The sequence below is a fragment of the Pichia kudriavzevii genome, chromosome 4 (assembly GCF_003054445.1).
Source record: "Pichia kudriavzevii chromosome 4, complete sequence".
Classification (NCBI taxonomy): domain Eukaryota; kingdom Fungi; phylum Ascomycota; class Pichiomycetes; order Pichiales; family Pichiaceae; genus Pichia; species Pichia kudriavzevii.
Genome location: NC_042509.1, coordinates 424,545 through 452,460, shown reverse-complemented (window position 1 = coordinate 452,460; position 27,916 = coordinate 424,545). Strand labels below are relative to the sequence as shown.

Sequence of the window (27,916 nt, the reverse complement as noted above, 5' to 3'; positions counted from 1 at the left end):
ACAATATAAAGGGACACTCTATATACAGGAGTTGTATATATATATATATATATATATATATATATATATATATAAATATATACAAATACTTATACTTATATGTATCAGGGTGCATCAGACAACCCTTGGAGCAAGGGAGATGATTTTACCAAAGTTCTTCTTTCTTAGTTCTCTAGCAACAACACTGCCGACTCGTGTACCAATTGGCTCATCCTTTTGGTTGATGAGCACACAGGCATTATCGTCAAATCTAATAACAGAGCCGTCTTCTCTTTGGATGGGGTACTTTGTCCGAACAACAACGGCACGGCAAATGTCTCCACGCTTGACACGGTTGGACGCCGAGGCACCTGTTATCTGAGAAGCCAATGGCTTGGCCTCTTGCACTACAACGACAATCTTGTCGCCCACGTGTGCACAGTTCATTGGTGACTTTCTCAACACCTTGATGCATTCGACAAGCTCGGCCCCGGAGTTGTCGATGACTTTCAGTAGAGTCTTTAAATATATCATTGCAGGCTAGTCTTGTTGGTGTGGATATAGATATGGATACGGATTCGAATACAAACACAGATGGAGATGGATGAAAGAGTGAGGGGGGGGAGGAGGAGGCGTTCAGATACGAAAGAAAGAGGAAGGGATGTTTTCTTGTGATCTGAATGTGTCTATTGTATGCTATGTGCTATGTGTGCTATGTGTGCTGCGTATGCTGCGTGTGTTGTATGTGCTGTGTCGTTAATGTCAAACTAGTATTTCCACCTGTGAATTTTAATGTATTAGTGTCTTGAAAATATCATTAAAATTACACTATTGGAAACGAGTGAGTGCGAATTTAGAAATTTGCAGTTGTCTCAAAGCGGCCAATACAATCATGACGGAACGAGTCTACAAAAAACGAGGGGGGAAGAGGGAAACGTGTGGGAAAACCCGAGGGGCAAAAAGAAAGCGTGGGAAAACCGGTGGGGGGGGGGGGAATCAGTGGGGAAAAAAAAAAGTGGGAAAGTTGAAGAGGAAAAAACAAAAAAAAATTCAGTTATTGGCGTCATGAGGCCGGGTAACTGAGCACGTGACCCGGCTTGAAGAGGAAGGTTTTACCACTAGTTTGAGAACAGTTGAATGGAGGTTTATAGAGGGGCCACACGTTGCAGAGACAAAAGCTGGACTTAGTAGTCAATAGCAACAGCAACAGCAATGGCAATAAGCAGTAGTAAGTGGTGAATAGTCAGTTAGAAGAGTCTTCAACAAGAGTAAACAACAGCTGTAAATAACAAACGCGTTGCTGGTTGCACAACATAACAGACACTTCACGTAATCTTGACGAGTATGGCATTCCACTGTGCTGCATCGTGGCATAGAGGAATAGTATTGTAGTATTGTACTCTCGTCTAACACCGTCTGGTGTACTCTAATTGAGGTGCATGGAAATCCAGAAACAGAGTCTGTCTTGTAGGGCCCTGTCGTGTAAGATCAAATACTCGTGAAATACCCTTTTAAAATGTAAACTCTTCTTCAAACATATCTCCAGTGAACTACTTCTTGCCACAGTAACCCCACACAGACATTGCAATGCAGTCTATCCGGATCGACGCCCCCCTTCTCGCATCTCACACTTCAAAGACCGTTCGTCTTATGGGCCGTCTCTCTGCTCCGACAACCTTGGACGCCAACGGCGAGATTGCCCTCCAAAATGCTGATTCTTACAATTTAATAGTAGATAACTACTACGAAATCATAGGCCTTGTCCAGAAAGACCTCTCTGTTTCCGTACTGCAGGCTTTTGACTTGGGTCACGATTTCAACATGAAGGCAGCTACAAAGTTGGTGGAAATCGTACACAAGTTCCCGGAGATTTATCACGACGTATAGACTCGTCCTCTTGAACTAGAGCGTATCCACAAACCGTGCATCAGATACTTAGATCTACATACTTATATACACTTATATATATATATATATAAGTGTGTGTGTGTGTGTATGTGTATTTATGAAAAAAAAAACAGATAACGAAAGGCAACAGAATATAAAGGAAAGGGAAGTAAAGTGAAGTAAAGTGAAGTAAAGTAAAGTAAAGTAGAGTAAAAAAAATACGGAAGGTACCGGAAAGAGACTCGAGCAAGGTGAAAGCAGCAGGACAGGATAGGACAAATGAGCTCAAACAAGTCTTTCCCTTTCACTCCTTCTAATCAATCAATCAACCCATCTTCTCTTCTTTAGTTTACGCTTCTTGGAATCACCAACTGCAGTGACAATCCTGGAATCTAAAGAAGCACTAGCTAACCGCTGGCTGGCAGGATACCATCCAACTTCCTTTGGGAACGGCGCCGGTGAGGCCATATTCACCAAAGAACTCATTGTGTAACTCCAACCAGCTGTAACAGTCGACTTCACCACCGGCGTTCCCGAAATGGCCGAATAGTACGTGACCGCAGAAGTTGGGAACCTTCTCGACCAAGTGGAAACAGTGATTTGAGAACCCGGCTGCATCTGCATTGGTGCATACCTCGTCTTACCCGTTTGCAAAGTGTATGGAATGGTTCTTGATTTGGTAGGATTGGCATTCTGTCCATCAGAGTCAAACTGTTGATCTCCCCATGGGGTTTCTCCAATTCCACTTGCCGGATATGAACCCGTCATTCCCTGAAGCTGCACACGTGGCGTGTATCTCAGGAAATACCCACCGTTCTTTAGTTGACAGTAGATTTGTACATAAAAATACCCAGACGCTGCAATGTCAGCATCGAAAATTGGCGTATAACCACCCACAGTTATCTTGGCTGCATCGATCGGAGCAATCTTCTCCAATCCATGAATTGCGTTGTTCGGTCCCGTACATAAAACAAATGTGTACGATTTGATCTCATCGTCCGTCGGATCAGTGCCATCATCTTGCCATGTTATTGGAATGGCAATCTCACCATCACTCGCCTTATATGTCGCCCCCATCTCAGGCCCCGTCACCACCAAAATCGACACCGCCTGTGTAATCAGCGCAAGTAGAGTAAACACCTGTGCGAGTTTCATTGTTCAAATGCTTGTCTGGTGAAGAGGCGCAGAACTAGCCTTGTAGCCAGGAGAATAAAGGTGAAACAAGAAGAGAAATACAGAAAAACCGAGTGTGTCTGAGCGTGGGGAAAACATGAACACAAACTGTTGAACTTCCAAACACTGTTTCTATTTATACCTTAGAAAGTCCCCTTCGCTACAAACACCATGCTATGCAAAGTCACATCACCAGAAGACAGCAGGTTTGTATCTGTGGATCTGTATGGGCCTGTATAAACGTTTTGATATAGCTATAAATATACATACATACAGATATATATATATGTATACATACATTTATTTATATATCAATCTATATACATACACAACCAGCTGATTCAAGAGAGGCTTTCAAGCCTGAAGTTCCGAGATGAAAGAGCCCACAGATTCACCACGACGCATCAATGCCTCGCCAATGAGGAACCCAGTGACTCCCTGCTTGGTATAGTTTTGCACATCCTCCACGGTGGAAATGCCCGACAAAGCCAGAACGTAAACGTCCGAACCTTGTGGTAGCTCCGATAAGACGTTTGTTGTGGTCTTCAAATCAACGTCAAAAGTGTGCAAGTTACGATTATTCACCCCAATAACCCTCGAATTGTACTTGAGTGCAGTTTGCAGTTCCTCCTCCGTGTTGACTTCAACAAGTGGCTCCATACCCAAACTTCTAGAATATTGCACCAGTTCCGCCAACTCGTCCTCCGTGAGCATCTTCACAATCAAGAGAACCGTATCTGCACCGGATAAGCGTGCCTCTAGTATTTGATACTTGCTGAAGATAAACTCCTTCCGAAGAACACATGGTCTGTCCTCGATGGAGTCCACAACTTTACGAACAACTTGCAAATCTTCAATCGATCCCTTGAACCAATGTGGTTCAGTCAAAACAGAAATAGCACGCACACCTGCCTTGGCATACATTAATGCTTGCTTCCCCGCATTTGCCTCAATTTGAATGTCGCCCTTCGATGGACTTGCTCTCTTGATTTCAGAGACAATCGAAACTTTGCCGTTGTTCGCAATGTGTTTGTGGAAATCTTTAACCTTTGGAGCAATTCCCAACTCGTAGTAAATCTCCAAGTCTCTGAAAGTCTTACCTGGAATCTTACTCAACTCTTCAACGTCCATACGACGTTGTTTGTATATTCTATCTAGAATTGTCTCGCCCAATTTGGCCATAGAAACATTCACATTGTCCTTCCAGTATCCACCCCTATAGTTGAGGATGTTCTTCATCATCATATGGCCTTCCTCAGTGAGAATACTCTCTGGATGAAACTGAACACCTTCAATGACATACTCCTTATGTCTGACACCCATGATGATTCCATTATCTGTAGTCGCAGTGACCTCTAGACAATCCGGTAGAGAATCTTTGGTGCCTGCTAAAGAATGGTACCTGGTAACTGCAACATCTTGTGGAACGTTTCTAAACATACCCTTGTTGTCGTGTTTGATGGTACTTGTTTTCCCATGAACAATTTCTCCAGCATATTGGACCGACCCGCCAAATACTTCGAAAATGCACTGCTGGCCCATACAGACACCGAAAATGGGGATCTTCCCCTTGAAATACTCAATAACATCCCTAGAAATACCGGAATCGGTCTGTGGATGGCCCGGGCCGGGGGAAATCACCAACGTATCTGGATTCATAGATTCAATCTCAGAGAGTGTGATGGCATCGTTACGGTAGACAGAGACATTAGCCCCCGCTTGTGAGAGATACTCGTACAAATTCCATGTGAAGGAATCGTAGTTGTCAATCATAATGACATTCTTTGAAGTATCAACTGGCATGTTTGTTGTATTTTTTGTTCTTCTCTCTCCTCCAAATATGGACTGTTTAGTACTGCTGGTAAGAGTTGTCCACAAAAATGAAATATGCACAAGTGCAATGGCAAGCTGTAAGGATAGGCTGGTGTGTGAACTTAAAGAACCTATTATAACCTAAACTCAATTCAACTCAACCCAATTCAAATCAAATCAAATCAACTCAACTCAAGTGAAATAAATAAAATAAAATAAAATAAAATAAAATAAAATGAGTCAGTGAGTAATTGTATTGTATTGTGGAAAACGCGTTGTGTGGCAGTACATAGTATTTTGCAGCTCCATTGTGGATAGCTGCATAGAAACTGTTTTCCAGTAATGCCATTTTCTTTCCTCTGCTCCCCACGTTCTTTATCTTTTCTTAGATAATACTCTAATACACCCTATATCTCTCTTACAATTTAGTGGTAGAATCTATTGTATTCCATTGACAAAACTACAAAAAGGAGTCAAAAGCGGACGGATAATAGCCCCAGAATGATCTCCTTGCTATCTCTATTAACACTGGTGTATCCGCTCTACACCACCTTTGTTACACTCCGTTCCCTCCATGATGCTGCGGGGACAAATATCGCCTCATTAACTGACACCGTCCCCATCAGCACCAAGTTGGCTACCAAGGTTGCCGAGTTGATGGTGTTTTGGATTCTAATGACACTGTGGTTGTCTGTGCTGAAAATGAAAGTGGTGTCTTTCATAATTTCCATTATTCCACTCTCGTGGATACCGATATTGTACATTCAACTATGGTTAGGCCATGACATAGTTCCTACTACAACTTTGAATTGTTATACAAGTGGCTCTTCGATTATATACCACTATTATTTCGACAACAACATGAGATGTTGGAATCTGCTCAACAAAGAGGTGTGGCGACTGTTGGGTATTGTTGGACTGAAACTCATCTCACTGGTGGAATATACCCCCATTGCCCTATTGATCAACCTCAATGACTATAGGACAATGTTCAAGCAAGGACAGGACGGAGAGTCCTTGTACGATGTCTTTGCCAATTGGATGACTACGGGCGAAGACACAACCATTGGAGAAACCATCATATGTGGACTATTGGCTCCAATGGGGTACAAGTATAAGGGTTCCAAGATTCCACAAAGTACCGGCATGACATGTGTCAATCAACAGAGTAGCACGGCTCAGCAAACACACACGCAGAGCAAGACTCCCTCTCCCGCTGGAAGTTTTGACGACTTCACCCTAGTCTCGGAGAACGACATCGTTATCAACAAGAGAAGAGACGGGTCTAGTCTCTTGCACAGCATACGCCGTGTATCTGGAGAGATGTCCAAACGCTTCTCCAAACAAGAATAATGCCCACAGATGGGCTTTTATTGTTTCGAATATTTCTTTTATTTGTTTATCTTTGTCTACGAGGGAACAAAACAATCGCAAACCATATCAGAACTTCTCAGAGGCCAAAAGCACACAAAACATGCAAAAAAATAAAAGTGGGACGGTAGGGAGTTGCTAATCTTATAAAACTATATGTAAAGTATCTATATGTACAGGGGATAACAAACATTCACACATGATTGTATAGGTTCAGATGTTAAGGTACGAGGTGATGAACTTTTCGTTTTCCAGTTTCTTGACTCGTTCACTGTCCTTGTTCTTTTTGTTTCTCATTTGCTTTTCAACTAGTTTAGGAATGAAGTTCATTGGCTGAGGTTTAGGATCAATGATACCTCCGAATGCCTTTGAAGGTTTCTCCAGATCCGAGTTGATTGCATTTGCCTTTTCCTCTCTGTACTTGTTGAGCTCTCTTGTCAGTTCTCTCTCGGCAATAAACTCCTGGCTCTCTGCAGGCCATACAAAGGGATCCACTAAATCGACAGTCATCTTTTTAACCTGTGCATCCCTATATCTAGTTCCGTATGGAGCAGGCATACTTCTGACAAATTTCCCAGGCATCAATGCAGAAGTGACATTCAGTACACGCAATCCATATATATGATAAAGGTAGTCTCTAAGGTCTAATTTGTTGAAAGACTTTGGAACAATGAATTTTGCCTGGTAGGGGGTATGTTTGGCATTTGGTCGTAGCAACTTGACTGTCGCAAATGGCAAATAAATGGCCTTGCTGCCGGGAGTGAAGTTAGTCTCATCATTCTCCAACGCAGAACGCACCAATTGGACGATTTTCTTTGACTGCTTGGCACGTTCTTCACGGTTCACCTTTGGTTTTGGTTTTGGTGCAAAGGGTTTCAAACGGCCCATGATGATCGAACGTGCTCCAAAGGGGAGGTTGAAACGGACTGCTGGAAACATGGTTCGATAAGATACAGGTGTAAACGGCCTTCTTCCTCGATGGACTCTGTGAAGAGGGGTAGAGATATATATAGACGGGGTAGGGAGTAGTGGAGTTGCTGTATATATAACGAGTTCCATCAAAACTGTCCTCTATTTGGCCATTTGATGAAATTTCCATTTTGAAGCGCTTTTATTGGGAAAAAAAAAAAAAAAAAAAAAAGTAAATTTATGAGAAATTATAAAAAAAAATGAAAAAAAAAAATCAAAAAAAAAAAAAAAACTAAAAAAAAAAAACAAAAAAAACTAAAAAAAAAACTAAAAAAAAAAAACTAAAAAAACTAAAAAATCACGGAAAAATCACGTAAAAAAAAAATAGCAAAAAAAAACCTTCACTTTAAAACCGGGTAACTCTATCATTTACTTACCCCACCTGGCACCTTCCTAATCGGGCAATTTCGCATTTTGCCCTTCTTATTCCTCCGGTTTCGCGCGCTTTGGTGATTTTCACTCTCATTTTCTCAACATGAATTTCATAGTGAGTGAAAAAAAAAACAACAAGGGCAAAGAGAGAGCAAATAGACAGAGTCTTAGAGAGAGAAGGAGATGGAAGAATAGGTATTGCTGTAGACCAACGGCAACTTCAACGTCAACGTCACCAAAGAGACCCGACTTGTGCATTAGTTCAGCTCTTGGGAAAAGACAGAGAGAGGAGATCAGTAACCATGGACGAAAACGACTCTCACTATGCCTTTGACAACCTCATCACCACCGAAGATTGTTGGACTGTTATCACGTCATTCTTTGAAACTAAGGGGTTGGTGTCGCAACAGCTTGACTCCTTCGAAGAGTTTATCGAGACATCTATCCAGCAGTTGGTTTTGGAGGACAGAAAGTTGATTCTTGATCAACCTGCACAACATATCTCTGAAGATGACGATATTAACAGAAGGTACGAAATCACATTTGGCGACATCTTCCTATCGAAACCTTCGCAGACAGAGGCCGATGGTACAACGTCGACATTGTTGCCACAGGAGGCAAGATTGAGAAACTTGACTTATTCTGCTCCTCTTTATGTGGAAATGAAGAAGATGGTAAAGGAATCCATAGATGACGAAAACTCTAACCAATCATCAAACCAAATACAATGGTATAAGGAAGGTGACATCTTCAAGTATAGAACAAGACAACTGGATGAATTAGAACCAATTCCACAAGATTTCAATGACGATGAAGATGAAATCGTTGAAGAGAGACATAATACCAAAATCCATAGGTCGGGTGCTGAGACTCAAACGATTTTCATTGGTAAGGTTCCTATTATGCTCAAATCCAAGTTCTGTACATTATATGGATTATCGGAAGAAGAACTATATCAAATCAGAGAATGCCCATTTGATATGGGTGGTTATTTCATTATTAATGGTTCAGAAAAAGTTTTGATTGCCCAAGAAAGATCATCTGCAAATATTGTTCAGGTTTTCAAGAAATCGGGTGTTTCCCCAATCTCCCATGTGGCGGAAATCAGATCGGCATTAGAAAAAGGTTCAAGGTTGATCTCGTCCATCCAAGTCAAATTGTCAACTGGTGGTGCTTCCTCATTCAAAGCAGGTGGTGTTGGTCGTTCAATCAAAACTACCTTACCTTATATTAAAACAGATGTTCCAATTGTTATTGTCTTTAGAGCTTTGGGTGTTATTGAAGATGGTGATATCTTACAACATATTTGTTACGATGACGACGATTGGCAGATGTTGGAAATGTTAAAGCCTTGTATTGAAGAAGGTTTCTTAATCCAATCTCAAGAAGTTGCACTTGATTACATTGGTAGAAGAGGTAATGCTGTTGGTATTAAAAGAGAACGTAGAATTCAGTTTGCCAAGGATATCTTACAAAGGGAATTTTTACCTCATATTTCACAAGATGGTGGTCATGAAACTAACAAGGCATATTTCTTTGGGTATATCATCAACAGATTATTGTTGTGTGCATTGGAGAGAAAGGAACAAGATGATAGAGATCATTTTGGTAAGAAGAGATTAGATTTGGCTGGTCCTCTATTGGCCAATTTATTCAGAATCTTATTCAGAAAACTCTCTCGTGATATCTATAGATATATGCAGAGATGTATTGAACATGGTGAAGACTTTAATATTGTTTCTGCAGTTAAATCGACTACAATTACATCCGGCTTGAAATATTCTTTGGCAACCGGTAATTGGGGAGAACAAAAGAAGGCCATGTCCTCGAAGGCTGGTGTTTCCCAAGTCTTGAACAGATATACATATTCTTCAACTTTGTCACATTTGAGAAGAACAAATACACCAATTGGTAGAGATGGTAAATTGGCCAAGCCAAGGCAGTTGCATAACACTCATTGGGGATTGGTATGTCCTGCGGAGACACCTGAAGGTCAAGCCTGTGGTTTGGTCAAGAACTTGTCATTGATGTCATGTATATCTGTTGGTTCTGCATCTGAACCGATCACCTACTTGTTAGAAGAGTGGGGATTGGAACCAATATCTGATTATGATCCACAGGAGCATAAATTATCAACCAGGGTTTTCTTAAACGGTAATTGGGTTGGTACCCATAGAGATCCAGGTATGTTAGTTGATACAATGAGGCAATTAAGAAGAAGTGGTACTATATCATCCGAAGTTTCTTTGATTAGAGATATTAGAGAGCGAGAATTTAAGATTTTCACAGATGCAGGTAGAGTCTATAGACCATTATTTATTGTTGATGATGATCCAGATTCTGAAAATAAAGGTGGTTTGAAGTTAACCAAGGAACATTGCCGGAAAATTTTGGATAGAGAGGTGGAGGAGATTCCACAGGATGATGAGTTTGATGAAAACGGCGAACCTTTAGAACCATTACAAAGAATCTACGGCTGGGAATCTTTACTAAGTGAAGGCATTGTTGAATATTTGGATGCAGAAGAAGAAGAAACTGTATTAATTGCAATGTCGAGTGAAGATCTAAGTTTCAATAACCAAAATGGCGAAGATGATGAGCACATGAACCAGGATCATGATGAGAATGGTAACTTGATCCAAAGTGATAAGAGAATTAAGAGTCATATCAATTCGCATTCCTTCACACATTGTGAAATTCATCCATCTATGATTTTAGGTGTTGCGGCATCGATCATTCCATTTCCAGATCATAACCAATCGCCAAGAAATACATACCAATCGGCTATGGGTAAACAAGCAATGGGTGTTTTCTTAACCAATTACAATGTTAGAATGGATACAATGGCAAATATTCTATACTATCCACAGAAGCCATTAGCCAAGACGCAGTCTATGGAGTTTTTGAAGTTTAGAGAATTACCTGCAGGTCAAAATGCGATTGTTGCAATTTGTTGTTATTCTGGTTACAACCAAGAAGATTCGATGATTATGAACCAATCGTCCATTGATAGGGGTTTATTCAGGTCATTATTTTTCAGGTCCTATATGGATCAGGAGAGAAGAAATGGTATATCTGTTGTTGAAGAATTTGAGAAGCCAATGAGGTCAAATACTTTAGGATTCAAGGCTGGGACTTATGAGAAATTGGATGATGATGGGTTAATTTCACCTGGTGTTCGAGTATCTGGTGATGATATTATCATTGGTAAAACAGTCCCAATACCACCGGATACTGAGGAGTTGGGACAAAGAACCAAATACCATACCAAGAGAGACGCAAGTACGCCATTGAGGGCGACAGAAAGTGGTATTGTTGATCAAGTCCTGTTAACAACCAACAGTGAAGGTCTAAGGTTTGTCAAGGTCAGAATGAGAACCACGAAGGTGCCACAAATTGGAGACAAGTTTGCCTCGAGACATGGACAGAAGGGTACCATTGGTATCACGTATAGAAATGAGGATATGCCATTTACAAGTGAAGGTATAGTGCCTGATTTGATTATCAACCCCCATGCAATTCCAAGTAGAATGACTGTTGCGCATTTGATTGAATGTCTATTATCGAAGGTTGCGTCTTTGAGAGGTTATGAAGGTGATGCGACGCCATTTACCGATTTAACTGTGGATGCAGTTTCGAAATTATTGAGGGAAAATGGGTACCAATCTAGAGGTTTTGAAGTTATGTATAATGGACATACGGGTAAGAAACTGATGGCACAGGTTTTCTTTGGCCCAACGTACTACCAGAGATTGAGACATATGGTTGACGATAAGATCCATGCACGTGCGAGAGGCCCATATCAGAACCTAACCAGGCAGCCAATGGAGGGACGAGCAAGAGATGGTGGGTTAAGATTCGGAGAGATGGAGAGAGACTGTATGATTGCGCACGGAGCTGCTGGGTTTTTGAAGGAGAGATTGATGGACAGTTCGGATGCGTTCCGGGTGCATGTCTGTGGAATCTGTGGGTTGATGAGTGTTGTTGCAAATTTAAAGAAGGGACAATTTGAATGTAAGAGTTGTAAGAACAAGACCAACATTTTCCAAATCCACATTCCGTATGCTGCAAAGTTGCTATTCCAGGAATTGATGGCGATGAACATCACGCCAAGATTGTACACTCAAAAGAGTAGTTACACGGTCAGGTGAAGGCCGGAGGACGTGAGAGGCCATTGACGGAAATTGGTGTCTGACCAGTATACTAGTAGCTACAATAAGGAAGACTATATAAGAATCTTTGTAAATTTAAGACATGTCGATACACTGCAAATGAGTACCTACCATATCCTCCCCCCTAAGCACACCGAGACTCACCCTGTGTTATTTGTCTTTAATGTTGTGTATTACACTATAATGACCATATACCAAAAATATAAAACAACCTATACAGGAACGTAAAAGAGGGTCTAGAGAGGCCTCTATATACAAGTGAGGACAGCAGCCAGTGTCCAGCGGCAAGAGAACAAAGAGCAAAGAGCAGAGAGCAATGAGCAAAGAGCAGAGAGCAGAGAGCAATGAGCAAAGAGCAGAGAGCAGAGAGCCGTTTGCGCCTAGTTGGGGGGGAGGTAAACTACAACTTCTTCTCCTTGAGGAGCTCGTTGAACTTGGAGAGCTGTTCGTTCCTCACCTTGGCCTCCAAGATGGCCTTCTCCACTAGAGGTGTTTCGTCTGCCCAAGCAATGATGTTCCCCCTATATGGATGGGTGGAGCCGTCAAAGACCTTGAGTCTCTGTAACCTAGCCTTTCTGTGTCTGTCCTTTGGAAGCATCCGGGACACGGCACGTCTAACAACTTCTCCATAACCATAGTCATCAATCACCTTCTCCATAGGAGTGGCCTTCCCGGAACCCGGTCTGGTGGTGTGCGACCAATACGTCTTCTCGACTAGCTTGCGGCCAGTGACCTTGAGATGCTGGCAGTTGGAGACAACAACATAGTCGCCAGCATCTTCTGTCTCATGTACAATTGGCTTATGCTTGCCAATGAGAGCAATGGCAATCGACGACGCCAAGCGACCCAATGTACGCTCGTCCTTGGAGAGATCTACATGGTGCCACGCCCTCACAAGACCAAGCCCCGCTTTTCCAATAATGTTCGACATTCTTGTTGTTTCTATAACCGTCGGTCACTATGTTGTTTTGGTGTATACAAATATACCAACTTTTAGTAGTGTATATCTATTTACTCATATTTGTTTGAAAAAGAATATTTCACTTAATCTCATATTCACTAACACTCACCACACTCACCACACACAAAATTGTTCACTCTCATTTTTTTTTTCTCGCATTGGCCTCTCTCGTCGACAGTGCACCACCCCCCAAATTACAGAAACTGGAAAAATTTTCCCTCAAACGTTATTTTTTGTTTTTCGCGCGTCTGCTTTAGGAAGGCGCGAATCTTCTGCTGGGGAAAAAAAAAAATCTCACATCGCGCGAAAACTCGCCTTTTTGGAAAAATTGGGGGGTTCTTTTTTTTTTTTTTACCTTCGCGTGCACTGGAAACTGAAAAAAACACACTGTATGGACCAACATACGTATATCTACATGGATATGGATATATATGTATAGCTGTATATCTATATCTATATAATTATATTTATATATTATAAATATATTATTATATATACTAAACATATACTAAACATATCCAAGGATTGTGCTTACACCATACATACCAAAACTCATTCCAATATCATATAGGACATTGACCAATTGTCAACGAGTCCTTTTGCATACTACGTCTCTTATCTCATACACCTTCTCTAAGTGTCACCTCATACACTCCAGTTACCAGTTTGTCCACTAGCAACTGTTATAATTGTCACACAATACACCTCCATCGCAGAGATGTTCTTCATTAAAGACCTAACCCTCACTCTTACGCTTCATCCGTCACATTTCGGTCCAGACATGAAGACCCACCTACGCCACCGTCTTCTCCAGGACGTTGAAGGTACTTGCACGGGCGAACACGGCTACATTGTCTGTGTCCTCGACATTCTTAACTCAACAACAACCCACGGTAAGGTTGTCCCCTTTGACCCCTGTGCTCATTTCAACGTCCAATATAAGGCCCTCGTTTGGAAACCCATTAGGGGGGAAGTGGTTGACGCCCAAGTCTCTAGTGTCTCCCCCATGGGGTTCTTCGCCCATGCGGGACCCTTGGCCGTCTTTATCTCGAGACATTTAATGCCAACAGGCTTTGAACATCGTCCACAACATACTCCGCCTGCTTATGTAAGCACTGGTGGTACTACTGGAGGTGGGAATACTGTAATTTCCGTCGGGGTCCCCATACGCGTTAAAATCGTTGGAACTAGAGCCGACGTGGGATCGATTAGTGCCATTGGGTCTATTAAGGAAGATTATTTAGGACCTCTTTAAGGGGGGGGGGAACTGCTTGAAAATATAAATTGTCGGCTCGTCGTCGCGTCGGCGGTGTGTTTTTTTAGAAAAAAATAGCTTAAAATTAAAAAAAAAAAATGGAAATAAGGCTGGTGGCGTCGTATATGGGTTGTGTATATGAATATAAATATATATGTAAATATATATATATAAATATATATAAATATACAAACCAATAAATAGATTTCTTGATACATTGGCACATTTACATACACCGTTTGTACTGGGAAACGCTCCAACTGTTTCTACCACTACTTGATCCATTGGCTGCAGCACGTTGCCACACCCACATTACCCTTAGACCATCAAGACATCCCTTTGAACCCCCCCCCCCCCTTTCAAAGCACTATGAACAAAACTGCCGTGTCAGTAGACACCATCAAGAGAGAGATTGACTCGCTCGTAAGAGAGGGCGCCCTCTCAACGGATAAGGCACTGGAGATCAAGAGGCTCCTCCCACGGGTGGACAAGGTGGTGGCCCTCTATGACTTCACGCCGCAGCAGGATGACGACTTGCAGCTAAGTCAGGGCGACATTATCGCCGTCTTGGAGAAACCTTCTGACAACTGGTGGAAGGGAACCAACACTACGACGGGAACAACAGGCGTCTTCCCGGCAAACTATGTCAAGCCGTACGTGGACAGTGAAGACAGAGACTTTGACAAGGAGAAACTAAAGGAGAGAGACCGTGTTTTGCCCCAGGTGCCTAACAACAACAAGGCATCCTCACCAACCGTTGAACCTCCTCAGGGACCGCCTCCATACCAGCAGTCCTACCAGCAACAGCCTCCTCAACAGTACTACCAGCAACAACCTCCTCAACAGTACTACCAACAACCGCCTCCTCAACAATACCCACCAGCGGCGCCTTACCAACAACCAGTTGTCCAGCCAGTGGGCCAACCATACGTCCAACCTTACGTCCAGCAACCCGTCCAGGTTCAGGGGCAGGAACAACAGTCGACAATGTCCAAAATCGGCCATCAACTAGGCAGTGCCGCCATCTTTGGTGCCGGCGCCACAATCGGCTCGGATCTAGTCAACTCCATCTTTTGATACACTCGTAAACTATACCTTTATCGCACATATATTGACTTACTTATATACTGATACACACGAGTCTACACTCTGGTTTGACAAACTCTTACTTATTTAATGAATAAATATATAAATTCAAGAACGATATCGATACAAAGATAGTAAAAAATGGACAAGCTTTCAAACACATCATTGACATGGTTGTATGGATGTGTGTATGTGTATATGGATGTATGGATGCATGGATGTGGATGTGGATGTGGATGTTATGTTATGTTATGTTATGTTATGTTTTTTTTTTGAGTTTTACGTTGTGTTAGGTGGTGGTCTTGGTGTTTTGCAGGTTCATACCTCCCCGCTTGTCCCGATTATTATTATTAGTATATTCTACCCCCCTTCTTCTTTATTGGATATTTCTTCTTCTCTGCCGGCTTCAAAATTTGGAACGAACACAATAAACTCTCATCAACACTCATCATTGCACCGGCATTGTCAAACTCTCCACAGTAATTTGGAGCACTAAAAATCGTAACCAATTGACGTTTGCTGAAAAACTCATAACCATCTTCAACAACTTGGTGGGCCCTACAAATCAAATCCATATCGTGCTTTTGCAAAAATCTAGACACAACATCTGGACCAAACGTAAATGACACACCTCTATCATTCTCCGACCATCCCATTATATCCTTATCTGGATCACTCCATAACAAATCGCATAATAACCCAACATCTGGTATATCCGTAGGTCTCATGATTCTCCTGATTTGCTCCATTGTGTTTAAATCTGGACTCAAACCCCCATGCATTGTAAAGATCTTTTCGTCAATAATTGCTGCAATCGGTAAACAGTTGAAACAGTCTGTAAAAGTTTTCCATAACTTGATGTTATAACGTCTCTTACACTCATCGTAAAACCCATAAATTCTGTTGATTGATGCACATTCATGATTACCCCTTAAAATGAAAAAATTCTCTGGATATTTGATCTTATATGCTAATAACAAACATATAGTCTCTAACGATTGCTTACCCCTATCGACATAGTCACCCAAAAACAAATAATTCGCCTCTGGTGGAAAGGCTCCATATTCAAAGAGCCTCAATAAATCATAATATTGTCCATGGATATCGCCACAAATCTTGATTGGCGCCTCCAATTCTAGTAAAATTGGCTGTTGGATAAATATCTCACGTGCCTTTGTACATAGATATTTGATTTCGTGCTCTAATAGTTGAACCTGTTTACCCGGTCTTGAACCTCGAACATCTAGTAGTCTATCAATAATAGAATCAACATCTGCCTCAATATCAGTCATTATATATATATATATGTATGTATGTAGTAGGTGCCGATGTATGTGTCTATCTATAATTCCCTTACCTTACTCTTGAATGGTCGAATGGGTGTGGGGGGAGTCTGCGGAAGGAATGGGACGGGACTGTATCCTTAACAATTCAACAAAAAATAGATAGGCGTTCGTTGCATTTGCGTTTCCACTTCCAATTCCATTTCCATTTCCATTTTGCGTTTCCAATTTTGCATTTCTTCTTCCTTCAGTTCCATTTTTCTCGCAACTTTTCTAATGTAAAAACCTTTTTTTTTTTTGCCTTCTTCAATTTTCGCGCGCATTTCTGCAAAGGGTTTTCTTTTTTTTGTTTTTCGTCGCCGAATGCGGCAGGCGCGAAGGGCGTATAAAGCGTGGGAGAGAAACAGAAAAAAAAACTTTTATTTTCTTCCTTAAAATGCCTCGTGTCGCCCATTCAGAGCCGGGTAACTCGGCATAACTTTTTTTTTTCATTTTTTTTATTTTTTTTTTCATTTTATTTTTTTTTTCATTTTATTTTATTTTTCTTTTTTTTCATTTTATTTTATTTTTTTCCATTTAATTTTATTTTCCATTTAATGTTATTTTCATTTTATTTTATTTCTGATTTTTTAATTTATTTTCATTTTATCGCATCTTATACATTCAACATTTTGAAATTCTTCAGTTCAAATGTCGAAGAAGTTGGCTTGACTGTAAACCAATACCTGTCCATTCAAACAGACAGACTAACCCTCCACCTGGGAACGAACTTACTACACATCTCGCACCAACACCTATAATGCTCGCCAGACGTTTCACCAGGTTCATCTCGACCTCATCCTCTTTGAGGCAACAGCTCTCGGTCTCCTCAGAGTCAGACTTCAACATCCTTTTGGGTAAGATCCAGCTACCACAGGTCGACAGGTTGAATGAATTCAATACTCAGAACAAAGGATTGCCCGGCATATTCTCCCAATCGACTTTGAACGACATTTGGTATGATCAGCTCAATCATAAACTGGAAGATATCAAATACATTTTCCAGTCCTTGTCTCATCACGATTATTCCCATTGTTTCAACGACTCCTCACTGAACGAAAACACCTCCAATAAAGTCATCAACCAATATAAGAACCTCTTGTATGATATAGCAAAAAGATTCGATCCTAACGAATCATACCTCTTCGACTCAACAGCTTCGATCTATAACTTGTACTACTTCCTCTCGTCATTAAAGTCATCAACCTCCCCAATCCCAACCTTGGCCAAACCAGACTCCCTCATCACTTTCAAACCATCGTTCAAGTCAAGCCCCCTCAACTCTGATTTGGTCAAATTGATCAATAAGTCATTTGGCTCAATAGAGGAGTTCCAAACATTGTTGTTCCATTCCGCTGCATCAATCAAAGGTAACGGTTATACTTGGTTGACTTATAACCATATTGATGCCTCAACGAATGATTTCAATAAATTGTCTCACTTGTCAATCTTAAATACTTACAATTCAGGTATACCTCTCAATTTTACAAATCGTAGAATTTCAAATGGTAGAGAACATGATAAGCGTGTCTCTGGTGAATCAGAAACTAATTCTTCTATTCCAAATCTTGAAGATGCTAAATTCAATAACGTTAATGAATTCCAAATTACTCCATTGTTTGCAATAGGTTCAAACCCATCATTCTGGTTGAGAGACTATGGCGTCTTTGGTAAGAAACAATACGTTAACAACGTCATCAATGCAATCGATTGGGAGATTGTTGAAAATAGGCTGCCTTCTAAATAAAACCAATTCAATCTGTTTATTTTATCTTGTATATAATAATATAAGTACCAATAGAACCAACATCCAATCACGTGTTATGTTCGCTTTGTGTACTGTGTCTTGTCACGTGATCTGGCATTTTTTTTTTCCGCCGTTGTCGTCATGACAATTGAAGAAAAATGCGAAATTGCGAAATTGTGAAATTGCGAAATTGCGAAATTGTGAAATTGTGAAATTGTGAAATTGCGAAATTGTGAAATTGTGAAATTGTGAAATCGTGTTCTATGAAGGAGAGAAGAAAAAATAATATTTTTTTCAAAAGTGTAGAATGTATAACCTATCGGTTAACATTGACCACTTAAACTTTAAGAAGTCAGCACTCTACAATGAAGAACGTCACAGTTCTGAACAGGTCTCGAATCCATGCGGATTCATATACGGTGCCTGACTTACCGCTAGAAGATGCACGTTTCGATCTTATTTCAGACTCACTAACAATCGTCTTGAAGTCTCAAAACTCACTTGAGATACAACAGTTTCAGAAGAATGGTGATAGAAAAATCCTTGCGTGTATACCAATAAACGAATCTGATAAACTGCTAAACTTCATTCACTTTGAGGATTCAAACTCTATTGTCTGCGTTTTCGCAAATGGTGATTTGATGATTGCTAACTATGATTCCATTTCTAATGATTACGAACAAACTTTTATTGAAATCGTCGGTACCATAGATTGCGGTATCAAATCTGCTAAATGGTCCCATGATGAAGAGATTCTAACATTAGTTACAAACGAGCATAATTTGCTACTGTTCTCAAGAAATTTAGATTTGGTCTTGGAGAAGAAAATCGACGCCAATGATTTGAATATTCAGAACCAGGTTTCTTTGGGCTGGGGTAAGGAGGAAACCCAGTTCAAAGGACGTGGTGCAAAACAAATTGAAAGACAAAGAAACTTATTGCGTAATGCCGGTTTAAATATTGATTCGGATAATGCGATCCTATGCGATCCTACCATCAAAGAAATTCAATCTGGTAAAATATCAAGCTTTGATATAAATGATTATGAAATATCTTGGAGGGGCGATTGCCAATATTTTGCTATAACATGCATTGAAATTGTAAATGGTAAAGAAAGGAGAGTTATTAGAGTCTATTCAAGAGAGGGTGAATTGATTTCTTGCTCTGAACCAATTGATGGCCAAGAACATACGTTATCTTGGAAACCTCAAGGGTCATTGATTGCCTCTACGCAAAGAAGGTTTGAACCTGAAATTAATGGTCATGTATTAGATGTCATTTTCTTTGAAAAGAATGGCTTAAGACACGGCGAATTTGATTCAAGGTTAAACGCAAAAAATGACAATATTTTCAAGATTGGTTGGTCTTCCAATTCAGAGATTTTATTATTACAACTATACAATAGTGTTCAATTATGGTATATGAAAAACTACCATTGGTACTGTAAACAAGAGATTAAAACTTACAGTAATGATCCGATCAAATTCACTAAATTTCACCCTGAGAAACCTTTCAAATTAATGATTGGTACCAAGGAAACTCTTGAAATTATAGATTTATCATATGCTCTAACTCATGGTAATACAATTCAGCCTTATGATCAAGGCTTAAATATGGTTGTTGATGGTAAGACTTGTTTACTTACCCCGTTTGCAAAGGCCAATGTTCCACCACCAATGTCATTTAGGGAGCTGGATATTGATGAGAATATTAATTGTATTGCTTCATCAATGGACAATATGTATATTGCTTTATTGTCCAATAAACATGTCCATGTTTTCAAAGGTGATGAGGATAATTGGAATTACGAACTTATTAGTAGCTTCCCCATTGAGGATGGGTTATATCCAAGACAAGTCCAAATTGTTGGCAAGGAGAACAAGATTTATATTCTAATGGACGATTTACTGAACAACCTATCTAGAATACTTGTTTTAGAAATCATTGATGAGCAAGTAGAATTCCAGGATATTATTGAAACCCCGAATAATCTAAAGGTTATTAAGCTATCATCCAACTCGAGTTTTGATTACGCTGCTTTTGAAACCATTGATTCATCCATTTACATTGTCAATACGGATAACAGTGTTGAGAAGTTAAGTCAATTTCCTCAACTTGTAAATGATTTCCAAGTAGTTGAAGTTCCAAGCGAGTTGAACACTCCTGAGTCGCCAGATTTCATTAAGTTACCAATTGGATTGATGAATACTGGTAAACTATACATTGACTCAAAATTAATTTCACAAGGTGTTACATCAATGTTAATTACCGACGGGTTCCTCTTATATACAACAGCACAACATCAATTAAAGTTTTTCCATTTACACAATCCCAATATTTTAGACGATAACGAGATTAAGGAAGAATTTTTTGAACATGACGAAAGAATCAGAAATATCGAAAGAGGCTCAACTTTAGTCAACTCGATTCCTTCTAAGTCCAGTGTTATCTTACAAGCTCCGAGGGGTAATTTGGAGACTATCTATCCAAGAATCATGGTTTTAAATGATGTCAGAAGAGCAATCAAAAATGTTAATTATAAGAGCGCATTTATGACTTGTAGAGTTCACAGAATTGCTCTTGATATACTACATGATTATGATCCTCAGTTGTTCTTCAGCAATATTGAGAATTTCATCCACCAATTAGATAAAGTTGAATATCTCGATTTGTTCTTATCATGCCTATTGGAAGAAGACGTTTGCCAAACTAAATATAAGGAATCGAAACTTACTAATGATGATGTTAGCAATGCTGGTATCGTTGATGCTATAAAAGATTTGAAAATATCCAAGAAGGAACAAGGTACTTTGAAGGTTAGAAATATTTGCGATGCTATTTTGAATGTTTTGATTAATAAAAGTTCATTAAAGGAGAAATATTTACAATCTATAATTACTGCGTATGCCTCACAGAAACCCCCACGGACGGAAGAGGCTTTGCAGCTCATCTCAACATTCACCAATGATCAAGAAATTGAAAAATCTGTTCAACATTTATGCTTCTTGTTAGATGTAAATAAGTTATATCTACAGGCTCTCGGTATCTATAATATTCCATTGGCCCTCATAGTTGCACAGCAATCTCAGAAGGATCCAAAAGAATATCTACCTTTCCTACAGAGCTTATTTGAAGAAACTGAGTTACGTAGGCGTTTTATGGTTGATAATTATTTGAAAAAATATGAAAAAGCATTAGATTCATTGGTCAAGATTCCAAGAGAGGAAAACAAAGATATCAAAGATGAGATTATTGATTTTATTATCGATCATGATTTATACAAGCATGCTCTAACATTGTATGAAAATGATAGTGAAAATTTCAATGTAGTTCTAGGTTACTTTGCTGATTATCTGAACAGCAAACAAAATTATACACAGGCTGCTATAATCTATGAAAAATTGTTGGACTATCCGAAAGCATTGGAGAATTACATTTCAGCTAAGCGTTGGAGAGAGGCGATTTCGATCACTCTAAAGCCTGAATTTAATTATAAACATGAAGAAGCTTGCTCAACTCTTGTTGATTCATTAACACTTATTCATGACTATAAATCAGCTGCTTATATTAGCCACAAATATTTGGGTGACTTGAAACGAGCGTTAGAATTGTATGGTAAAGAATATGAATACTCTACAGCTATACAGTTGTGCTTAGAAGAGGGTAAACCTGAGTTAATTTCTGAAATTGTTGACCCCTCAATCAATGAAGGTTTTGGTACAATTGTGGAGCTATTAGCAGATTGTAAAGGTCAGTTGGAGTCTCAGCTAAAGAGGTTACGTGAATTGCGTGAGAAAAAACAATCTGATCCATTTGCTTTCTATGGTGAAATGGGTGAAAACGAAAACACCCCAGACAATGTTTCCATTGCACCTTCCGAAACTTCCACCAAAGAATCCTTTTTCACAAGGTATACAGGTAAAACAGCGGGTACCGCTAAAACAGGTGCATCCCGTCGAACTGCTAAAAATAAGAGAAGAGAAGAGCGTAAACGTGCTCGTGGTAAGAAAGGAACCATTTATGAGGAGGAGTATTTGATTTCCTCAGTTGGAAGATTGATTGATAGATTGGAAATCACCAAGCCTGATACGATCAAGCTGTTAGAGGCAATGATAAGGAGGGAAATGATTCAACAAGCACATATTGTCCAGAGTAATTATGTTGCGTTGTTGAATCAATTAAAGGAGAATGTTGTGGAAATTTACACTGTTGATAAGCGTGACAGAGAAAGAATTGATGAAAATGGCATGGTATACTACGTTGATGAAATTCCAATCCCTACAATCAAAGACTTCCCTGTTCTTGATATTCTTGACTACTGATTTTCTTGACTGAAACTTTACCTGTAGTATATATAGATTTATATATAACCTGGTTATAATAGTGATGCTTTAAAATATTGAAAATATTCCTCAAATTACTTATACTGCAACAGGATGAGCGAGACTCTTTTTTGTTTATTTACGTGCGGATCGTGTGTTTTGACTGATTTGGCGCCAACGTCTCTGGTGCTGTTTGGCATGCTTTGATCCTTTCTGTCTCTGGCTCCTTTTACCACATTCCAAATAATGGTTGCATCTACATCACTTAGGTATGCAGAAACTGAAGAAGGCTATGTCTTTGAACTGGCTGGACAAGAGCCTTCCCAAGCCCTGTTATTGATTTCTTCATCCGGTGAGGTATCCACTGTGAGCTTGGAAAAACAAACCTTCAAGAGAAGTTTCCAGCCAATTGCTGGTTTGCTAGGTACTATTCAACTCCATTCGAACCAATATATTGTTATTGCGGAGACGGCAAGCAATTCTGGAATTATCTATGATGATAAGAAAGTTTATAAGGTACAGTCCACGGATATCATCTCTTTGAATCCAAAATTTAAACCAGACGAAGATGAACAGAAGTATATTGAGCTCCTAAAATCGCATCTGAATAATGCAACATTATATTTTTCGTATTCCTATGATCTGACTAGACCTTTTGGTGATCAAAAAGTTGAGGAGCCTTTAGGATTCAATCCAGAATTTATGTGGAACCACTTCATTTCTTCATCGTTGATTAAAGCCTCCTACTCCAATCCATTTGTCAGCAATTTTATTTTACCAGTCATATATGGTGTCTCTGAATTCATCAGAACCACCATTAATGGTAAACCGGTTACTTTTGGTATGGTCACAAGAAGGTCAACAGCAAGAGCGGGTACCAGGTACTTCAGGAGAGGTATTGATATAGATGGTAATGTTGCAAACTTCAATGAAACTGAACAATTCTTAATTGTCCATAAATTAGACAACACAACCCAAGTTTACACTTACTTGCAAATCAGAGGTTCTGTTCCTGTTTATTGGGCAGAAATGAACAATCTGAAATACAAACCAAATTTATTAATCGGTCCTTCTGATTATTTGCCTGCTAGAAAACACTTTGATAAATGTATCTCCAAGTACGGCACCAACTATCTGGTCAATTTAGTCAACCAATCGGGATATGAAAAGCCAGTCAAATTATCTTACGAGAATGCGGTCACTGCATTAAATGATTCGAATATTAAGTACACCTACTTTGATTTCCACCATGAATGTAGGAAAATGAGATGGGACAGGGTCAAGTTACTATTGGATCATTTGACACAAATTGGTTTATCACCAAATGATTATTCACAATACACAATTGACTCAAATTTTGTCGCTGAGAAAACACAATCTCATGTTGTTAGAACTAACTGTATGGATTGCTTAGATAGGACCAATGTTGTTCAATCGATGCTAGGCAGGTGGTACTTACAACAGCAGTTAATAGATGCGTGTATTATTGATGGATATCTTGATTGGAAAGATCTAGACCCCGCATTCAACCTTGTCTTTCAAAATATATGGGCCGATAATGCAGATTATGTCTCCAATGCATATTCAGGCACAGGCGCCCTAAAAACAGACTATACTAGAACTGGTAAGAGGACAAAGAAAGGTGCATTAAATGATTTGGTCAATTCTATCACAAGGTACATCAAGAATAATTACTTTGATGGGTCAAGGCAAGATGGGTTCGATTTGTTTCTTGGTAAGTCCTTACCTTACGAGATAGTTTCCTCACCATTTAAAGACACAAGGCCACCGTTATATCAAGCTGCTCCCTACGTATGTATGGTTAGTATCTTCATTATAATTGCGACCCTAGTGTATCCAAAGGGTGCATTAACTGATGCTAAAAACATTTTTTTCCTTAGCGTAATGTCATTCTCTACCGGACTGTCATTGTGGTTTATTCTAAAGAATGGCATTCAGTTTGTCAATTGGCCAGTACTAAAGAAACTAGATTTCTTGAGAAAGAAAGAAGTTTATAACAATGGACGTGTTGAAGGTTTCTTATTTGAAAAAGAGGCCAGCTACAATAAGTTTGACGAACAACACAAGAAGCAATAGCTTTATATCATATTACAGTCTAAACCTGTCATTTTTCTCTTTACACTTATTTATAAACATATCCTTGAGTAAGATAGAATTTCTCCCTACATGTATATATAAAAGTGCACGAGCAAATCCCCTAACGAGCCCCTCATATTGTTTAATCTCTCGCTACTCGGTGACTGATTTTCTCTGTTTTTTTGTTTGACTCTGTTCACTTTGAGATAATATTTAATATTGATCATTCCTTATAAGCCCTTCGAAGCAACTGGTACACTTTTTCCTAACTAAGTTCAATTCGGAAAGTTTCTTTTTTCTTTAATACTCTGTAACCGGATCACAACTGAAGATGTCCTTAGAAAGAGAAGAGCCAAACTATTTTGGTGCAGGTCCTGCACTATTACCAACCCCAGTTCTCCAGCAAGCAGCTAAGGATTTGTTAAACTACGAAAATATCGGTCTGGGTGCAGGTGAAATCTCACATCGTTCCAAAGCTGGTGCCAGCATCATTGACGAAACTAAAGAATCACTGAAAAGCCTATTGAATATCCCAGATACTCACGAAGTTTTTTTCCTTCAAGGTGGTGGTACAACTGGTTTTTCATCAGTTGCTGCCAACTTAACTGCTGCATTTGTCAAGAAAACAGGTAAGCCTGGAACTCCATACTATGTGATTGATGGTACCTGGTCAAAGAAATCATACGAAGAAGCAGAAAGAATGGGGGTTCATCCAAAAGTTGCAGTCAACAGCAAAGAAGTTGATGGTAAATTTGGTACCATTCCACCAACTGATAAATGGAATATTCCTGAAAATCTTGAAGATGTTTCCTACGTTTACTACTGTGATAACGAAACTGTCAATGGTGTTGAATTTAGACAATTTCCATTTGAAAAATTCCCAGGCGTTGAAATTGTTGCTGATATGTCTTCCAATTTCCTATCAAAACCTGTCGATGTTAGTAAGTATGGCCTAATCTTTGCAGGAGCTCAAAAAAATGTCGGTATTGCCGGTATCACGATCTACATTATCAAAAAGTCTCTCTTGGACCAAGCAACTCCAGACACACTTAAGGACATGGGATTGTCTGTTGTTCCAATTGCCTTTGACTATCCGACTGCTGTGAAAAATGATTCCGCTTATAACACCATTCCAACATTTACTGTTCATATTGTCAATTTAGTTTTGAAACATTTGATTGCAAAGGGTGGACTGTTAAAGCAAGAAGAGGAAAATATCAAAAAAGCAGAATCAGTATACGCTGTTTTAGATAAGTACCCAAATGTTTACAATTTACCAGTAGAGAAGTCAGCAAGATCACGAATGAATGTTGTATTTACCATTAAAGATGGTAGTTTGGACTCCGAATTTCTAGAAGGTGCTGAGAAGCAAAAACTTTCAGGCTTAAAAGGACACAGATCTGTTGGAGGTATGAGAGCTTCTCTGTATAACGCTGTTACCCTAAAATCGACGCAATTGTTATGTGAATACATTGAAAATTTTGCGCAGAAACATCAATAAGGATCATGTCAATACGCTTTATAAAATATAATCAAAGTGATCATTAGTCACCCTTTAATTGATACATGTTATTCTAACAGTTTCCCTGGTATACAGTATATAATTGAAGCACTGCGATCATGTTCCAACTTGCAATCTAATATACACCCACCCTCGTGAATGTACATTTGCAAGGCATCACCCAACTCAATGAGCTTTGATGCGTTGATCCACCATTTGGACCTGACTTTTACTGTAGTTTCTTTGATCATATTCAAATCTCCATTATCTCTGTCTTGCTTGTTAACTCCGGTAGCTTGTGAATCTACATCGTCGGGCGAAAAGGTTGTAAGATAGCCTTTCCATTTGATGCTCATCCTTTTAGCTTCATCTTGTAACTCCACTTTGATCTCTCCCAGTTTATTGAGTACAATGTTTAAACTGTCAGTTGCCTTGTATCTCTCTATCCTGGAAAACAAGAGCCCCAAATCATGTGGGATGTCAACTACCAGGTGTAATTTTGTAATTTCAGGGATCACTAAATGCTCAACTAACTGACCTCGTACCAAGTTGATCGGAATCGTGAAGCTGTGCACAATCTCGGTGCTCACAGTAATATCCTCGTTGTAGGATAAAGAAAGAAAAACAGATCTTCTTTTGTTAGTGCTGTCATTTCCATTGGCATTAGGGTTCTCATCTTTCCTTTGTAATTTGACAACTAATTCAGATGTTGAGGGTGTCTTTTCATAGTTCCTCAAAACCTGATAAAATGGTTCAATATTTAGCTCAAGCATAATAACGTCACTCTTCGAAACAACATCATACCTAGTGAAGTTTGCCTTGGTCAATGTAGACGATATGAGTGGCCCATCGGAATCCAACGAAAGTATCGTTAGTTCTTCTTGTCCAAACTTAAAATAGCAGTGTTTTCGCACAGAGACAATGAACCCTAATATTCGTCTGAAATTGCCCACATCATCAAGTCTCAAAGCTAGCTTCATTAATGACTTGAAGTGCCCACTTTAAAACTCTCTGATAACAAAGTGATGTTCATGATTGACACGTAAGGTTCGTACAAAAAAAAAGGAGAACGGTTTTACCTCCAACTTTAAGATTGGAAAAAAAGTGCCGTTCCCAGGAATCGAACCTGGGTCTCATCGGCCACAACGATGCGTACTGACCACTATACTAGAACGGCTTCTGTGTTGTCTAAAAAGGACTTGGAGTAAAGTATCGAGATTATTTCCTAATTTGGGATGTTTCGACGGTTGAATCTTTTCAAGAATAGTTACTAATCTTATCAATAGCTATAATATTGTTTATAACAATGATAATTGTGATACACGTGTTAGTAAGTACGCAATAGGTGTATAATCGCACGAGTAGACAATGGGCGTGGTGGAAGTTAGTCGTAGTAGAAGTAGTAATCTATTTCTCTCTTTTTCCTTCTGCCGCTTCCACTCCCGATTAGGACCTATATCAGCTATATCAATTCTATATAACAGGATATTATCTGTCTTTTGTACTTCACGCCCGCAACCTGGAATCACCCTCGGTTGCTACTCTTTTTCGTATATCAGACTCCTGTACGAGCTTATTACGTTTTAGGTCTATTTTGTTTTACTATGCCAGTTCTGCCATAGCCCGTTGATAAATGATAATTAATTTATGCCAATGACAGTGTCTCCGACGGCTTCTCTATGTCTATGCTCTACATGACCAACGGGGCTAACTCTCTTTGCTTCCTACTCCTGATACTTGACCCTTGTTAACTTCTCTATTTTAAAATCGAAACCTTAACATCAGTATGTAATCGTCTAACCTTCTACAATCTACTTCAACCTTCTATATGGTTAGCCGATTAGGAAATAGAGATATAGTCCTTTATCTGATCTCTTACAGTTTTTTTTA

At 39.5% G+C, this 27,916-nt stretch overlaps 16 protein-coding genes and 1 non-coding gene across 17 annotated transcripts; 9 read left to right on the top strand and 8 right to left on the bottom strand.

Moving 5' to 3' along the window:
- Positions 1 to 114: 114 nt before the first annotated feature.
- C5L36_0D02180 (uncharacterized protein) lies at positions 115 to 513 on the bottom strand (the record flags this gene model as incomplete). The annotated part of the gene is made up of 1 exon (XM_029467093.1): positions 115 to 513. The coding sequence occupies one exon, from the start codon at positions 511 to 513 to the stop codon at positions 115 to 117; it is 399 nt and encodes a 132-aa protein (XP_029322953.1).
- Positions 514 to 1,566: 1,053 nt separating this feature from the next.
- C5L36_0D02175 (uncharacterized protein) lies at positions 1,567 to 1,866 on the top strand (the record flags this gene model as incomplete). Its single annotated transcript, XM_029467092.1, has 1 exon — positions 1,567 to 1,866. One exon carries the CDS (start codon positions 1,567 to 1,569, stop codon positions 1,864 to 1,866), a length of 300 nt encoding a protein of 99 aa, XP_029322952.1.
- A 321-nt stretch (positions 1,867 to 2,187) lies between these two features.
- Positions 2,188 to 3,021, bottom strand: C5L36_0D02170 (uncharacterized protein; the record flags this gene model as incomplete). Its single annotated transcript, XM_029467091.1, has 1 exon — positions 2,188 to 3,021. The coding sequence occupies one exon, from the start codon at positions 3,019 to 3,021 to the stop codon at positions 2,188 to 2,190; it is 834 nt and encodes a 277-aa protein (XP_029322951.1).
- A 372-nt stretch (positions 3,022 to 3,393) lies between these two features.
- C5L36_0D02160 (uncharacterized protein) lies at positions 3,394 to 4,842 on the bottom strand (the record flags this gene model as incomplete). Its single annotated transcript, XM_029467090.1, has 1 exon — positions 3,394 to 4,842. One exon carries the CDS (start codon positions 4,840 to 4,842, stop codon positions 3,394 to 3,396), a length of 1,449 nt encoding a protein of 482 aa, XP_029322950.1.
- A 510-nt stretch (positions 4,843 to 5,352) lies between these two features.
- Positions 5,353 to 6,204, top strand: C5L36_0D02150 (uncharacterized protein; the record flags this gene model as incomplete). The annotated part of the gene is made up of 1 exon (XM_029467089.1): positions 5,353 to 6,204. One exon carries the CDS (start codon positions 5,353 to 5,355, stop codon positions 6,202 to 6,204), a length of 852 nt encoding a protein of 283 aa, XP_029322949.1.
- A 231-nt stretch (positions 6,205 to 6,435) lies between these two features.
- C5L36_0D02140 (uncharacterized protein) lies at positions 6,436 to 7,281 on the bottom strand (the record flags this gene model as incomplete). Its single annotated transcript, XM_029467088.1, has 1 exon — positions 6,436 to 7,281. The coding sequence occupies one exon, from the start codon at positions 7,279 to 7,281 to the stop codon at positions 6,436 to 6,438; it is 846 nt and encodes a 281-aa protein (XP_029322948.1).
- Positions 7,282 to 7,865: 584 nt separating this feature from the next.
- C5L36_0D02130 (uncharacterized protein) lies at positions 7,866 to 11,714 on the top strand (the record flags this gene model as incomplete). The annotated part of the gene is made up of 1 exon (XM_029467087.1): positions 7,866 to 11,714. The coding sequence occupies one exon, from the start codon at positions 7,866 to 7,868 to the stop codon at positions 11,712 to 11,714; it is 3,849 nt and encodes a 1,282-aa protein (XP_029322947.1).
- A 421-nt stretch (positions 11,715 to 12,135) lies between these two features.
- Positions 12,136 to 12,666, bottom strand: C5L36_0D02120 (uncharacterized protein; the record flags this gene model as incomplete). Its single annotated transcript, XM_029467086.1, has 1 exon — positions 12,136 to 12,666. The coding sequence occupies one exon, from the start codon at positions 12,664 to 12,666 to the stop codon at positions 12,136 to 12,138; it is 531 nt and encodes a 176-aa protein (XP_029322946.1).
- Positions 12,667 to 13,414: 748 nt separating this feature from the next.
- On the top strand, positions 13,415 to 13,951 carry C5L36_0D02110 (uncharacterized protein; the record flags this gene model as incomplete). Its single annotated transcript, XM_029467085.1, has 1 exon — positions 13,415 to 13,951. One exon carries the CDS (start codon positions 13,415 to 13,417, stop codon positions 13,949 to 13,951), a length of 537 nt encoding a protein of 178 aa, XP_029322945.1.
- Positions 13,952 to 14,320: 369 nt separating this feature from the next.
- Positions 14,321 to 15,028, top strand: C5L36_0D02100 (uncharacterized protein; the record flags this gene model as incomplete). Its single annotated transcript, XM_029467084.1, has 1 exon — positions 14,321 to 15,028. One exon carries the CDS (start codon positions 14,321 to 14,323, stop codon positions 15,026 to 15,028), a length of 708 nt encoding a protein of 235 aa, XP_029322944.1.
- A 359-nt stretch (positions 15,029 to 15,387) lies between these two features.
- On the bottom strand, positions 15,388 to 16,329 carry C5L36_0D02090 (uncharacterized protein; the record flags this gene model as incomplete). Its single annotated transcript, XM_029467083.1, has 1 exon — positions 15,388 to 16,329. The coding sequence occupies one exon, from the start codon at positions 16,327 to 16,329 to the stop codon at positions 15,388 to 15,390; it is 942 nt and encodes a 313-aa protein (XP_029322943.1).
- Positions 16,330 to 17,119: 790 nt separating this feature from the next.
- On the top strand, positions 17,120 to 18,106 carry C5L36_0D02080 (uncharacterized protein; the record flags this gene model as incomplete). The annotated part of the gene is made up of 1 exon (XM_029467082.1): positions 17,120 to 18,106. The coding sequence occupies one exon, from the start codon at positions 17,120 to 17,122 to the stop codon at positions 18,104 to 18,106; it is 987 nt and encodes a 328-aa protein (XP_029322942.1).
- Positions 18,107 to 18,471: 365 nt separating this feature from the next.
- C5L36_0D02070 (uncharacterized protein) lies at positions 18,472 to 22,428 on the top strand (the record flags this gene model as incomplete). Its single annotated transcript, XM_029467081.1, has 1 exon — positions 18,472 to 22,428. The coding sequence occupies one exon, from the start codon at positions 18,472 to 18,474 to the stop codon at positions 22,426 to 22,428; it is 3,957 nt and encodes a 1,318-aa protein (XP_029322941.1).
- Positions 22,429 to 22,674: 246 nt separating this feature from the next.
- Positions 22,675 to 24,525, top strand: C5L36_0D02060 (uncharacterized protein; the record flags this gene model as incomplete). Its single annotated transcript, XM_029467080.1, has 1 exon — positions 22,675 to 24,525. The coding sequence occupies one exon, from the start codon at positions 22,675 to 22,677 to the stop codon at positions 24,523 to 24,525; it is 1,851 nt and encodes a 616-aa protein (XP_029322940.1).
- Positions 24,526 to 24,856: 331 nt separating this feature from the next.
- Positions 24,857 to 26,026, top strand: C5L36_0D02050 (uncharacterized protein; the record flags this gene model as incomplete). Its single annotated transcript, XM_029467079.1, has 1 exon — positions 24,857 to 26,026. One exon carries the CDS (start codon positions 24,857 to 24,859, stop codon positions 26,024 to 26,026), a length of 1,170 nt encoding a protein of 389 aa, XP_029322939.1.
- A 68-nt stretch (positions 26,027 to 26,094) lies between these two features.
- Positions 26,095 to 27,006, bottom strand: C5L36_0D02040 (uncharacterized protein; the record flags this gene model as incomplete). Its single annotated transcript, XM_029467078.1, has 1 exon — positions 26,095 to 27,006. The coding sequence occupies one exon, from the start codon at positions 27,004 to 27,006 to the stop codon at positions 26,095 to 26,097; it is 912 nt and encodes a 303-aa protein (XP_029322938.1).
- A 125-nt stretch (positions 27,007 to 27,131) lies between these two features.
- Positions 27,132 to 27,203, bottom strand: C5L36_0Dtrna4H. Its single transcript has one exon. It is a non-coding gene; the product is annotated as a tRNA-His (tRNA).
- Positions 27,204 to 27,916: the final 713 nt, after the last annotated feature.